Source organism: Ambystoma mexicanum, chromosome 4q (assembly GCF_040938575.1).
Source record: "Ambystoma mexicanum isolate Mex_15411 chromosome 4q, UKY_AmexF1_1, whole genome shotgun sequence".
NCBI classification, from domain to species: domain Eukaryota; kingdom Metazoa; phylum Chordata; class Amphibia; order Caudata; family Ambystomatidae; genus Ambystoma; species Ambystoma mexicanum.
In genome coordinates, this window is record NC_090928.1 from 982,008,427 (window position 1) to 982,022,672 (window position 14,246).

Consider the following 14,246-nt stretch of genomic DNA (forward strand, 5'->3'; position numbering starts at 1 on the left):
CAGAGTATGGCAGAAAGGGGACGGGACGTAAGAGTACAGGAACCGATGGTTAAGCTGCTGGTTATATGGGAGATGGGGGAAGTGCATGTGGAGGCGGGGGGCACATTTTAAAGAGTTTGTTCTGGAGCTGCATTATGCCAAGTCTATAGAGCATATTTCTGGCGACCAAAGCTTAGGAATAAGGATCCTACCCCCTCGTCCCGCACCTTTCTGGACTTGCACATTCTGAATACTCACAAGGCATGGTTGGTTTGTCCCTCTCCAACCTCTGCTCTTAAATATTGTGTTGTAATGTATTTCCCACCCTCGCTCACTCCCTGCCCTGTGGGCGCTTTGAAACAGTATTTTCTTATTGTATAAGCGCCTAACTAGCAAAAAAATATATATAATGATCAAATCACATGCAGGCACGCAACCTGCAGAGCTAGCCACACTATGCATAGGCACACAATGGTGGTCGAGGCGCACACTGAATGCTCGTAACCTGTAGTTCCCTTTTGCCTTCTTATATAAAATGGCATGGTTGTGTGTAGGCACCCAGTTTATTGAGCTATAATCTGAAGCCTTGCAATTATAGAATACCCAGCGGAACACATAGGCCTGCACAGAGTGCTCACTAGGGATTAATCATTGCTTGCTTTTAGCTTCTACTGCAATGCTCGCACAAGGCAGCAATGCTCCATTTTAGTGTAAACAGGTACAAAGTTGAACTGGAAAATGGAGCAGCGTACAAGCTGACTTTGGGCTCTGATAACATTCTAGCAAGACACTTGCCAGCCACAGCTGGGATCTGAGATGAGAGGGGGGCTAGGGAGTGGGGGATTAGATGGCAGTTATTTCCTAGTACTTTTCCATCCTAACCATGCTTTGCACCGAAAATTATGGAAGTTTTGCGTCACACCCAGAGCCTCACCTAATAAAAGGTTTGTGCCCACTTGGGACAGGGGGATTCTCTGGTGGATTTGTATTGAGCAAGTGCAGCTGCCCTGGGGTTTGACTTACTCCTAGCGGTGGTTCCTGGCTTGCTACGTCTCGCTTAAGTGCTGACCAGAGGGAGAGAAAGAAGGCACAAGGAGTTTGGTCCAGACCAGAGAGGCCAGTCCGGTGACTGATCAGAGAGTGAGGGTGCTAACCAGAGATAGAGGCCAGCCCTTAAGCCAAACCGCGTCTCGGGTCCCTTGGCTTTAGAGGAAAGCAAGATTGTGCTAAATGCAATTTTCAAGTTGCAACTTGTATTTCCGCCCATCCTTTCTAAATTGCAACTCACGCGCAATCTATAGTGCTCATTTCGCCATGTAAATCTACTCATTGATAAATAAATGCCAAGTTAATCCATCTGACCTTCTCCAGAGCAAGTTTGTTGCGTTCCACAAGTAATAAACTTGCATTGGGGTGTGTGCCTATTTTGGGCTGGTTCCAAAACCTGAGTGCAAACCATAACGTGACAGATCTCAAGTTGGTAAGTAAAGTACACGTCTGGACACAAGGTACCCAACATCCAAGTAACATTTTATGTAACATTTCTAGTAACCATGAATGTTACTAGAACACAGGAGAGAGAAGCAATGCTCTGAAAAAGTGACACCCTTCATGAAACTGAAACCAGACCAATATTAGAGATGTATATTGTTTTCATCGTTTTAGTAGATGCATGATAAAATAAACTGGAACTCACCTGAAATTTCAGTTTTCAATTCCTGTGGTTGCTCATACACACAGCTAGGTGAGATGCCCAAACTTTCGGGCCAAATTGGGATTGATAAAGTTCTTTGCCCACTGTGATAAAATTCTTGTCCCGACACCTATACACAAAGCAGATTTTAGTTTGCATATACCTGTAATATTTCGGTCAACTACACAATTCAGGAAATGTAGACTATACAGAAAGAGCTACTCACCATAACTACTTACTCCAAATTCATAGTCTCTTGTCCTCCATACTGATGGGAGTCCATGCTACAAGGACAGGAACAGAGACTTTTGCACCGCAAAACTTCCCTTTTAAATTTGAAGGACGCAAAGGGGGCCCACCCTTGCTAATTCCCCCTCCAGTCTTTGCCGGTCAGTTTGTTCACTGATCAGCTACTACTAACCAATTTGAAGGAGACAGAGGGTGGGGTTTATGGGGGAGGAGGAGACTAGGAATACAGTAGTTACTATAGTGAGTAACTTTTTCACTTATGTCCTGACCCCTTTTCGCCATACTGATGGGAGATTTCATAGCACGAAAACTTCAGGGAGGACGACAATACTTAACTATTTACAAACAGATTCCACAGAATTGCATGCGCAAAATCATCATCTGCTCTGAAACTATTATATAGAGAATAGTGCCTGCAGAAGGCAGACTTTGTGGACCAAGTAACAACCATCGGGAAATTAATAGTTACTCACTGTAGTGACTAACGTACTCCTAGTCCATAGTCCCCTTTTCCTCCATACTGCATGGGCTTCCCTCGCTAGGGACAGGAGATGGAAACTTTTTCACCAGAAAAAACCTTGCTCTATAAATTTAGAGGTGCGGCCCTGGGAGATGCACTCCCCCCGACTACACCCACCGGCGCCACTCCTCAGTTCCCAATGACGCATCGACAATATTAACATTGCCTAATGACACCAGTATTATTAAGGGGGGGGGGGAGGATGGCAGGACGTATGGAGGAAAGGGGGCTGTGGACTAGGAGTAGGTTAGTCACTAAGGTGAGTAACTTATAATTTCTCCTACAATCCGTCCCCACTCCTCCAAACTGTATGGGCGATCACAACTGAATGTAGCCCCAGGGTGGAGAGGAGACCCTCCTTAAGCAAACAAGTTCCTTGGAAACGTCTGTCTGAAAGCCACGTCTGATTTAGAGCCGGCGTCCAAACAGTGTTTACAGAAAGCCGAAGGGTGGCTTAGGTGGCCGCCCTGCTGATGACCTGCCGCTGGAATGAGACTGTCGTGGCCTTGGCTCGGTTAGCGTGGGCGTGCAGGTTAGCTGGACGTGGATTGTGATGGCCCCCCATAGGCCTCTTGATGGCAGAAACAATCAATCTTGCTATAGAGGTCTTGGATGCCTGATAACCGGGCATCGACCCCTCGAAGGTGACAGTGCGTCCAACTTGCGGAAGCTCTTGGTCCTGTCTAGATAGAATTTCAAAGCACGTCTGATATCCAAACTGTATAAGACCCTCTGAGCATCGTCCTCAGGATCGGCAAAAAACATAGGTAAGACCATCTCCTCGTTTAGATGGAAAGCAGAGACTACCTTGGGTAGGAACTTGGGGTGCATTCTCAGGACCACCTTATCCTTGTGAAAAGTAGTATAGGGTTCTGATGCCACCCGAGCCTGGATCTTGCTGACTCTGCGGGCAGAGGTGAGATCCACCGACAAAGTGGTTTTAATTGTGACCAATCTGATGTTTGTGGACGCCATTGGTTCGAAAGGTTTGTGCGCCAGGGCGCCAAACACTACATTGAGATCCCACACGCGGTGGGGCTTCTTGATGGGCGGGTATAGCCTGGTGAGGCCTGCGAGATGATGCTTGGCCATCAGGTTGGAGGAGAAGATCTCCTCAGAATTCCTGTAGGCCCCTATGGCTGCCAAATAGGTGCAGCAGGTGTCCATTTGCACCCCTGAGTGAGCAATGTGTGCCGAAAATGAGAGCACATTGTCCAATGTGCAAGTAAGGGGGTTGATCTCCTTAGAGTCTGCCCAGTGACAGAACTTGGTCCATTTACTCTTGTACTGGTTCCTAGTTGCCCTGCTCCTAGCGCCCTGAATGATGTCGAGGTTAGCCTGAGACCGGCTACGATGTTTCAGTGCGACCTGATCAGGTGCCACGCTGCAAGGACCAATTTCTGTGGAGCGGAGTGGAGTGGATGACCCTGGCCGCCTGCTGAGAGAGGAGGTGAGCTGGGTCCAGCGGCAGGTGAACGCAAGGCCTGTCGAGAGGCTGAGGAGCTCCTAGAACCACAGTCTTGCCGGCCACCACAGAGCTAACCGAATGATGCAGAGGCGACACGATTCTCTTATCTTGCAAATCACCCTGTGGATCAGGGGTGTGGGAGGGAATGCATACGCTGTCAAGCCATTCCACTGTATCCGGAATGCGTCACCCAGGGAGCCAGGGACTTGCCCCTGCCAGGATGCGAACGGCTGGCACTTCCTATTGGACCAGGTGGCAAATGGGTCCACCTGAGGATGCCACCTCAACCCCCCCACCCCCATCTGTTGAAGACCCCAAGCAGGATCTGATTGTTCAATTGCCATTCATAATTGTCCGCTCCCAGTCTGCTGGGCCTGTCCACTTCCAGGTTTGACTCCTGCAGGAGGTGGATTGCAGTCAGGTAGATGTAGTTCTCCAGGGTCCATTCCCACATGCTGCTTGCTAGGCTGCACAGGGGCGGGGGACCTGGTGCCGCCCTGCTTGTTGACATAATACATGCTGGTGGAGTTGTCTGTCTGGATGAGGATGACCTTGCCCCCAATCAGCGGAAGGAAAGCCTTGAGAGCTAGCCAGATAGCCTTAAGCTCCAGTTGATATGAGATTCCTGCTCCTGCAGAGACCAGACTCCATTGACACTGGTTGTCCAGCGTAGTCCCTCAGCCTTCCAGGGAGGAATCTGTGGTGATGGTGACCTGAGGGGGTGCCTGCCGGAAGGGCCTGCCAGTCCGTAGGTTGCAGTCCCTGTACCACCAAGTGAGGTCCAGGTGGACAGAGGGAGGAATGCTGACAAGCTCCGCTTGGGAGCCCCGCTCCCGATTCCACGAGGCTGCGAAGTGCAGCTATAATCTCCTCATCTTGAGTCTCGTGTGGGGGACAGCCAGCAGGACCACTGCCATGATCCCTAGTAAATGCTGGTACCACTAGGCCAAGGTCACCTCTCGGCTGAGGAAGTGACTTACGGCCCTCTTGATGGCCATGATCTTGTCCTCCGAAGGGAAAACTCTCGGAGCTTGTGTCTGATATGAGGCCCAGAAAGGTCAGTCTCCGAGTCGGCTGCAGATGGTACTCTGAGGTTGATAGAAAACCCCAGCTCGTGGAGAGTGGTCATAAGAGCGGTGGAAGTGTGATGCACCGCCTCCAGAGATCTCGCCCTGACAAGCCAGTCATCCAGGTATGGGTAGACGTGGTGGCCCGGAGTCCTAAGGAGGGCCGCCACTGAATTCATTAGTCTGGTAAATACCCTGGCAGCCGAGTTGTGGCCGAAGGCTAAAACCTTGTATTGGAAATGGCAGCCCATGATCCTGAAACGCAGAAAGGATTGATGAGGCTGCCAAACAGGGATGTGCAGATAAGCGTCCTTCAGATCCAGGGAGCACATCCAGTCTCCCCTGCAGTGTGTCTCCGCTATGAGTGTTGGTGAAACCATCTTGAATTTTTGAAGAGGGAGGGAGAGGTCGAGTGTGGAGAAGTGCAACACAACCATCAGGCGAGCCTGGTGGTTCTTTTGTGTGCCGAAAATCCTGGAGTAGAAGCCCAAGCCTCGCTGGGAGGCTGGGACTGCATCCACTGCCTTGCTCTCGACGAGCGACCGAATTTCTGTCAACAGAGTTGCTGTCCCAATCTGTGGGAGGGGAGGGAGGGATCGGTAGGTGGTACCCCATGGACACTACGGTTATGATCCAGGGGTCCACGAACAACTGTCACCAAAACTGTACGTGAAGGGCAAGCCTGCCCCCCACCGGAGACACGTGGATCCAGAGGGGCGTGTCATGCCTTCCTTCCCTCTGAGGCTGTTGCGGAGGATGGGCACTGAAAGAAGCCCTTGCCCCCCACATCCCTTTGTTGTTTGAGATGGTGCTGACTGAGAACTGTCAGGCTGCCTAGACATCCGTTCTTGGAAGCCCCTAAACCCGCCCCTTATTGGAACGTTGATGCAACTGGTTGTGCCCTTTGGGTGTGGCGTACGCAAGGATAAAGACTTGACAGTTTGTGAACAGTTTTTCTTTTTTTCTAGCTCCTTGTCAGTGGTGGAGTGAAAGGTCACCACCTTCAAATGCAAGGTCCAATATGCGTTACTGGACTTCTGGGCTGAATTTAGTAGCCCGAAGGCAGGCAGCCCTCATGTCCGTGGCGATGCCTATGGCCGGGCCAGAGTTGTCAATGTTCACCACGGTGGACTCCATGATGTCTTGTGCCACTAATTTAGCCTTTGCCAGTCCCATCTTGTAACATTCCTGGCTCTGCACCAGTAGTTCTGGCAGATAGTCGGCTATTTCCCGACAAAGCTTCTGGTTAACGGCTGCCAGCATGGCATCCTTGTTTGAGTGTCGAAGGTGCAGAGAGGCGTTGGAATAAAGCTTCTTCCCATACGCCTCCAAGATCTTCTCCTCCTTGCCTAACAGCGCCGAGGACGAGGTGGCCGAGGACGACTGGCTTTAGGTAGAGGGACGCTGCACCGATCACCGAAGAGGGCGGTTCAGGGTGTGCCGACAGCAAGAGTGGATCAGCCTCTATTTGCCTATACCTGCAGTTGAGGTGCAGATTGACAGGCTGAGCCGAGTGGGGCTTAAGCCACCCCTTTTTGGCCAAGGCGACAATGTCCTTTCGCATCGGAATCCCCAAGTACTCTGCCAAACATGCAAGCCGTTCGTGGAAGGCATTGGGTGACGACGGCACGTCGGGGTCCTCTTGCTCGTCAGTGTCCACCAAGGTGTCCAGCTGGTCCGGAGCTGGTGGAGGAGTGCTGGGCGCAGAGGGCTGCGGTGTGGGGGCCCGGAGCCAGAGGCTGGTGTGGAACTGCCTGAAGTGTGGGAGGTAAGGGAGCCAGAATCGAAGGAGCCAGCGAGGGCAGCAGGGGCTGCACTGGGGCCTCAGGCGGTGGAGCCATATGAGGAATGACTACAGGTGCAGGAGCCGGAGGGACCATGTCCCTGATCACATCCTGAAGGATGGCCCCCATCTGAGATCTCATGAGAGGGGAACTTTTTAAAGAGCCTGTCCTCACAGGCCGGTGGGTTGGGGTGGCAGGTGATGTTGATTGGGTAGCGGGCGGCTGCTGGGGCCGGTGCGTACTCAGTCTAGCCTGCAGGGTAAGCCTGCCCTGCGATGCTGATGGATAAGCTGTAGGCCACGTATCTGGTCGACACCAGTCCCACCTTGTAACTCGTTCTCCCACCTGCTCCGCTCCAAGGGGTGGTATCGGATAAGCAGCCATATTGTCTGGCGCAGCGGCCATCTTGTCGAGATGCGTGCCACGTGCCAACGTTGTGGTGCTGGGCTCACTGGGCCCGGCCTCCTCCAGGACTCTTGGCAGTGGAGCATGAGACTTGCCCTGCAACTCAGGGTGGGCATGGTAGGCGTGTTGTCCTCAGCAGTATGGTCAGTAGTGCTGCCTGCAGGCGCCCCCTCTGACAGCTGGCCGGTACTAGGGCGTAGCCCCTCGGGTGTACACCCAGTAAAAGAACCTTGCGGTCCATCAGCATTGTCTCTGGAAGGATCCAACGACCCCTAGGTCTGGCGGCCGGTAGCTGAAATAGCCTCGCTACCAGTGCTGGTGCGAGAACCTGAAAGGTTCCTCCCTCTCAGGCGTCTCCTTGGGAAAGAGTCATCCTTGTGAGGTGCGATGGAAAAAAGCAGCCCTACATTGGGCCATGACTTATGTCCGATGCAGTCCTTCAAGTTCTGGAGGCGACTTCTCGAAGAGCTTCTTCCCCCCGAGCTAGCCTGTTCTTCAGAGCACGCGGTGTAAGCGTGTCACACGCGGCACAACCCACCGAGCTGTTGTCACCACCAAGGCAGTGGAGGCAAAGAGCATGGGAATAGGACGTAGGGAAGAGCCCTACACAGACAGGACACCTGCTGAAGCCCGCTAATGTCGACATGCGCCGGGGAAGAGCATGGTACCAGAGGACCAAGTACCGGATTGATAAGAGGACAAAAGACAGAAGAAAGTATCCGGGGAAGAGCACGTGGTATTACAAGGCCGAAGCCAAACCCAGGAGAGCTGGTGAAATCGGCCCTTTCCGGCAGAAAAGAGAACTGGGGAGTACTCCCATGGCTGCACTCCTCTAAATTGAAAGCGGAGGAAGGTTTTTTATGGTGAAAAAGGTTCCGGCTCCCGTCCCTAGCAAGGGACGCCCATGCAGGAAGGAGGAAAGGGGCCGGAAGTAGGAGTACAGTGTTTGAAATCTACAGCTGTGGCTTTAGTTTGGATTGTGCGAGTGCAGGCCCATTGGGGGCTGGGCGCTCTTTTGTAGTATATTACAATGGTTTAGAACTGAAACCAGCAGGTATGCATCCTTAAGGTCCAATACAAATAAACAGTAGTCCTTTTGTACGATTCCTAAAATCTGCAGTGATCATCATTTGGTAGACAAAGTATTTACCTCAAAGCAGCCTGGTTCTCCTTGGGTGCAGAGGAGAGTCTTGAACAAACCCTGAAACCTCTGGTCCGGGGAACAGGCTCTACCGCTTTCATTATCACCTGTGCAATACTTTTGGATTTAGTAAGCTCAGATTTGAATGTTTGAGCTTCCTTAATGGAAGGGAAGCTTGGAAATTGCCAAACTCTCTCCACAGCTTCCGATTGCCAGCAGCCAAGATAGTCTGGGTTGGCCGGCCTGAAGTGCACGGAAGCATTTGGGTAGACTTTACATGCTTAAGAAACAAGCAGCTCATCTTCCTTGTTCAGCAACAAAGATAATGAAGCTGACTTGTAGTAGGGATATAACAAATTTCGCCTTTAACTGAGTATTCGGCAGAACACCAGGTACAGTACTCACTTAAAGCCAAAAGTCTGTTTGACTTTCTAGGAATAGCCATTTCTCTGTGTTTGAGATAGCCAATCATAGAAAGCGGGGACAGACTACAGAAGCCAAATAAGAACTTTGCTTATTAGCTGCTGCAGCCTGCCGCAGCCCCAGAGCCACAAGATAAGCTGCCTCCCCCTGGTTTCTAGGAGAGGGGGTTGTCACCGGGGCCCAGCACTCAGGGTGGGCATAGTGAGGAAGGCATGGTATCGAGTAGTAGAGACACATACAATGGATACAAGTTTCAAAAACCTTTATTCATGAATTTGATTGGGATGGTTGAATTCATAACTAGCCCTCACTCTAAAAGGGGAGTAATCTCGACTGTTAAATAATAAAAATACATCCAAGTCAGTGTGGTGAAAACAAAAAGGCCTATACAAATGAAATCTAATCTTGCCTTCCTTCTCAAGATAACAAAATGTGATAAGGGAATACAAAATGGGAAACAGTGTGTCGAAAGGAAATGTCATAATGGTTTCAGTACTCCCTTCCCAAGGTTCAAACCCAGGGTCTAGAGAGTCTCTTAATAGACAAAGGATAGGTGGAATGCACAGTTTCATCAGTCTTGCACACTTTGGCTTACTGGTACAGCTCAACAGTTCAATCTATCACTTTCAACTTCTGATCGTTCAATTAACTTCCTTAGGCTTCACCCACTTAGCCATCAATACTGAGTTCATATACTTTCAATCTCTCACAGTTCTGCACAAGCTTCCCTGTGCTGGGCTCGAGCCTGCCTCGTTTCTTTGTGGGGGTTCCCTTCCTCACAGTTTTTTACCTCATATCTTTCACTGTCTAAGACTTTCGAGACTACAGGGATTTTACACAGACCTCTTCATGACCACTTCGACCTCTTTCATAATCCTTTAATTCCCAATTTATACTCATCTTGTGATACCAATACTTCTTGGTCCTTATAATACTCAGTCTTTAGGCTGACTTTTTCAAAAGGTTAATGTGTAACAATACCCCTTGGTCTCCCACCCACCCCCTTCCGTGACTCTTGGTACTTCTAGTTCTTAGTCTCTTTTTTCCAAGGTTCATATTCAAAACCAATTCTTCTTGGTATTTCCTTTGCCACCAATGCTTCTTGGTATTTGTAGTTCCAATATTCCACTTTTGCCCTCTTGGCATGTTTCACATTTCAAATGCTTCACTTTTCTCTTATTCAACTTTCTTTCCTTTGATATTCACTCATAATATATTTCACAAGTGCATAACATTTCAGACTTTTATTGACCTCGATCACTCACCAGTTGCATTAAATGACTTCTTCCATCTTCATTTTTCAATCAGAGCTCCAAGCAGTTGCCAATGCCTCCTCTGTTCCTCCCCAACTCTGCCATTCACCCGGGAGGGTCGCGGGCCGTTTCCTGGCACCCTGAAGGTTTGTCCTCCACTTTCACAGCTCTGCTTGTCGAACACTCACAGCTTCCCGAAAGCTTGGAAATCTTGCCTGGCTTTCTCTCGATCCTCTCAATTGCTGATCAGCCTGTTGGCCTTCCAACTACCTCAGCCTGGTCCACCTTTGTCTCCGAAGAGCTGGTACGTCTAGTAACCAGCCTTGCTCAAAGTGTGGCTGTGCGCGCCACCTTTTATTTTCACTGGGACTCTTAAGAGGTGGCAGGTGTACATGATTAGATATATGTGCCTGACTCTGCCTAGCATTATTACAAGGACAATGCAAGTTAGGAGATAATCCTTCTGACCTCATTCCTCATCTTCCTTGGTACAGTACTTCTGTCAAGACAAAGTGGGGAGGAATTATGGGAATTGTAGTTTCCCATAAAATAAACAGATAGTGGTTAGGTGGGTTGTGGAAAAAGGGGGATACCATGTCTCAACATTGGGTGCTTCTCCTCCACTCCCTGAGGACCCCCTACCCAGGTGATCCTCCCTCGCTTGTCCAGGGTCGGGATCCAAAAGCGATGGCCTTTCCCTGGCCACCTGAGTACGGGACTCCCAAGGACTAGGTTGTGAAACACCCTCTGGGGTTTCACAGCAGGCATAACCTTGCATGTATCAAATTTAAAGGGGAAGATTTACAATGCAAAAAGGACCCAGTCCCTTCCCAGTGAGACAGACGTCCATCTGTTCGGAGGGAAGGGGGACAGAATGCAAGAAATGCATCTAAAGAGTAAAGTCACAGTGCTACATTTTTTAAATAATGTATAACCCCATTGTGAAGTACTTCAAAATCCATTGTGAAAGCATTGTTTGTATAAAACAATGCAGCAAAACCACAACACAAAGGCAATTAAAGGATAACAAATGACTTACCCCGGGTAATGTTCTTTCAACTGGATGTTCCTCCAACGTATCCCTCATCTTTGATATACTCAGATATCCTGCTTGCAACTAGGAAACTTCTCTCAGCAGAGGGCACCATGTGTCACTGACCTCGTGCCCCTCAAGAGCCTTTGTCGTGCTGCAATCGCATAAGAAATTCCGTAGTCGGGCAGGCTGGGAGGGTACGATATGAAATACGTCGTCTGAACATCCCATTGAAAGAACGTTACCAGGTAAGAAAGTAACTTGTTCTTCGAGGGGATTGGTTCCTCCGACGTATTCCATATCTATGACAGACTCCCAAAGCAGTACCAACGTATGGAGGAGGGAAAAGAATTTAGAAATTTAGAATGCCCAATTAAATTGCAGACTAAAGGACCGCCTTGCCAAAGGCCAGATCCTGCCCATAGATACAATCTAGGGAGTAGTGTCTTACAAAAGTATGGACCGAAGCCCATGTGGCTGCTTCATAAATGTTACAAATGGAAACACCCCTCTGCAGAGCAGTAGAGGCAGCCACACCCCCAGTAGAATGGGCCCGTAAGCCTACCGGAGGGACCTTACCTGCCAAGCGGTAACATTCAGAAAATGCCAAGATAATCCATCTAGACAAAGTCGGCTTAGTAACAGCTTGTCCCAAACGCCTTCCAGCGTATCCTATAAAGAGCTGATCATCCACTCTGACACGGGACATGCGTGAAATGTAGAAACTTAAAGCTCTCCTAGGATCCAACCTATGGAGCCTCTCCTCTTCCTTACCAGGATGCGGAGGAGGATAGAAAGCCGGAAGAATGACCTTCTGGCCTAAATGAAATTCCGACAACTTTCGGCAGAAAGGAAGGACGAACTCCAAGGACAACCCTGTCCTTATGAAACACTGAAGAGTGGCTTAACAGAAAGTGCCTGCAACTCACTCTGCGAGCGGAAGTAACCGCAATTAAAAATACAGTTTTCAGTCTTAAAGGACAAGAATGTAAAGGCTCAAATGGAGCACCCATTAGAAATTTTAGAACCAGGTTCAAATCCCAACCGGGCACCTGGAAATTTGACAGTGGGAACACATTAGTGAGCCCTTTCAGAAACTGAGAAATTAAAAGGAATCTTAAAATAAGAACACTCCTCAGACGAGTGCTTAAATATGGACAGCGCCGCCAGGTAACCTTTAATGGTACCCATTTGCAGGCCCTTTTGGGCTAAGGAAAGCAAAAATACAGAACTACAGGAATGTCACATGAAAATGGATCCACATTCTGAACCCTGTATCAGTCGCAGAACTTTCTCCAACGGCAACGGTACAGGGACTTTGTTGCAGGCCGTTTGGCAGAAAGCAACACCTCCATCACATCTTCAGGGAGGTCCCAATCCTTATACCTCAACCTTTCAGAAGCCAAGCGTGAAGGTTTAGAGATCTGACATCTGGATGGAGAACCTGACCCCTCTTCCGTGAGAGCAGATCGTCTCGGTAGGGAAGACGGCATGGAGGGCAGATGGACAAGTCGAGACGGTCCGGGTACTACGTTCTCCGGGGCCATGCCAGAGCAATGAGGATCATCCGGGAACCAAACCTCCATAACCTCCGCAGCACTTGCAGAATGATGGGGACTGGAGGAAACACGTACAGCAGTGGGAAGGACCACTCCACCACGAACACGTCCCCTAAGGCTCCTCTTGGAGGAAATTCCTGCGAGCAGAACCTTTCGCACTTCCGGTTGACACTGGTGGCGAAGAGATCCACTTGTGGGGTCCCCCAAAGGGCGAAGATCTCCAAGAGAATCGCCTGAGCCAGCTCCCACTCGTGAGAGATCGCGCTCTGCCTGCTCAGAGCGTCCGCCGTCTCGTTTTCGTCTCCGGCCAGATGAACTGCCGAGATCGAAATTTCCAGCTGGATGGCCCAGAACCAGAGGTGCATCGACTCTCTGCAAGAGGAAGTGACCCTCGCCCCCCACTTTTTGTTGAGGTAGTGCATGGCCACTGTGTTGTCCTCCAGAATCAGGACATTCTTCCCTCTCACAGTCGGCAGAAAAGCCTTCAGGGCAAGCCTGCCAGCCATCAGCTCCAACAGATTGATATTGAGTCTGGACTCCGACGGAGACCAACGACCGCTGTCAACTCGTTGGCATGAGCTCCCCATCCCGTGAGGGATGCGTCCGTCACGATCGTCACCTCCGGCCAGGATAGCCAAAATGGAGCCCCCTTCATCAGATTGCCTTCGACAGCCCACAACAGAAGGTCCTGGGCGACCGAGGGCGGCACCTGAACAGAATCCGACATCCTGCCGGAGGACTGTGACCACTGCATCTTGAGAGCCCACTGCAGAGATCTCATCCGCAGCCTTCCCTCTGGCACCAGAAGAATGCAGGATGCCATGAGGCCGAGCAACCTCAAGAACTCGAACACCGGGAGATACTGGGCATGATGAAACTTGTGCACCATCTGCAGAATGTGATGAGCCCTCACCTGGGGAGGCGAACACAGCCCCAGAGATGTGTCGAGCACTACTCTGATGTACTGGAGCTGCTGTGTTGGCATCCAATGGGGCTTATTTACGTTGAGGGAGAAGCCCAGCCTGTGAACGGAGTGGCAGGTGACCGACAGATGATCCAGGACTTGCTCGGGAGAGCGTGCCCTGATAAACCAATCATCCAGGTAGGGGTACACATGAATCCCCCCCTTTCCTGAGATACGCTGCCACCACTAACATGAGCTTGGTGAAGACCCTCAGGGCGGAGGTCAATCCGAACGGCAGGACCCAAAACTGAAAATGCGAGTCGCCAACCACGAACTTCAGGTAATTCTTGTGCTTGGGATGAATCAGCACATGAAAATAAGCGTCCTTGAGGTCGAGAGACACCAACCAGTCCTGAAGTTGAAGGGCCTGGAGGACTTCAGAAAGAGTAACCATCTTGAACTTGTTCTTCCTGAGGAGCTTGTTCAAACCGCGCAAGTCCATGATGGGTCTCAATCCCCAGTCTTTCTTCGAAATCAAAAAATAAGGGGAATACCATCCCTTGTTCCTCTCCGCTACAGGCACCAGTTCTATGGCGCCTTTCTCCAGCAGGGATTTGAATTCCTGCGCAAGGAGCGGATCCGGACTCTTCAAAGAGACATTCCCTGGCAGATTGTTGTGAGGCCTCTGCGCCAGCCTTCCCCCAACCGGCGAACCATGGGACATGGCCTCATGACTGAGCTGAAGCGGCTGCGGCATTGCCTGAGGGT

General features: G+C 50.3%; 1 protein-coding gene across 2 annotated transcripts in view; it reads right to left on the minus strand.

Annotated features, from left to right (window-relative positions):
* Window positions 1-14,246, minus strand: part of ANGEL2 (angel homolog 2) — a 680,936-nt gene that overhangs the window by 125,967 nt on the left and 540,723 nt on the right. For both annotated transcript variants that reach the window (XM_069608547.1, XM_069608546.1), the window contains exon 6: window positions 1,676-1,802. In XM_069608547.1, the coding sequence (XP_069464648.1) occupies window positions 1,676-1,802 (127 nt within the window). The remainder of the gene's footprint in view (window positions 1-1,675; window positions 1,803-14,246) is intronic.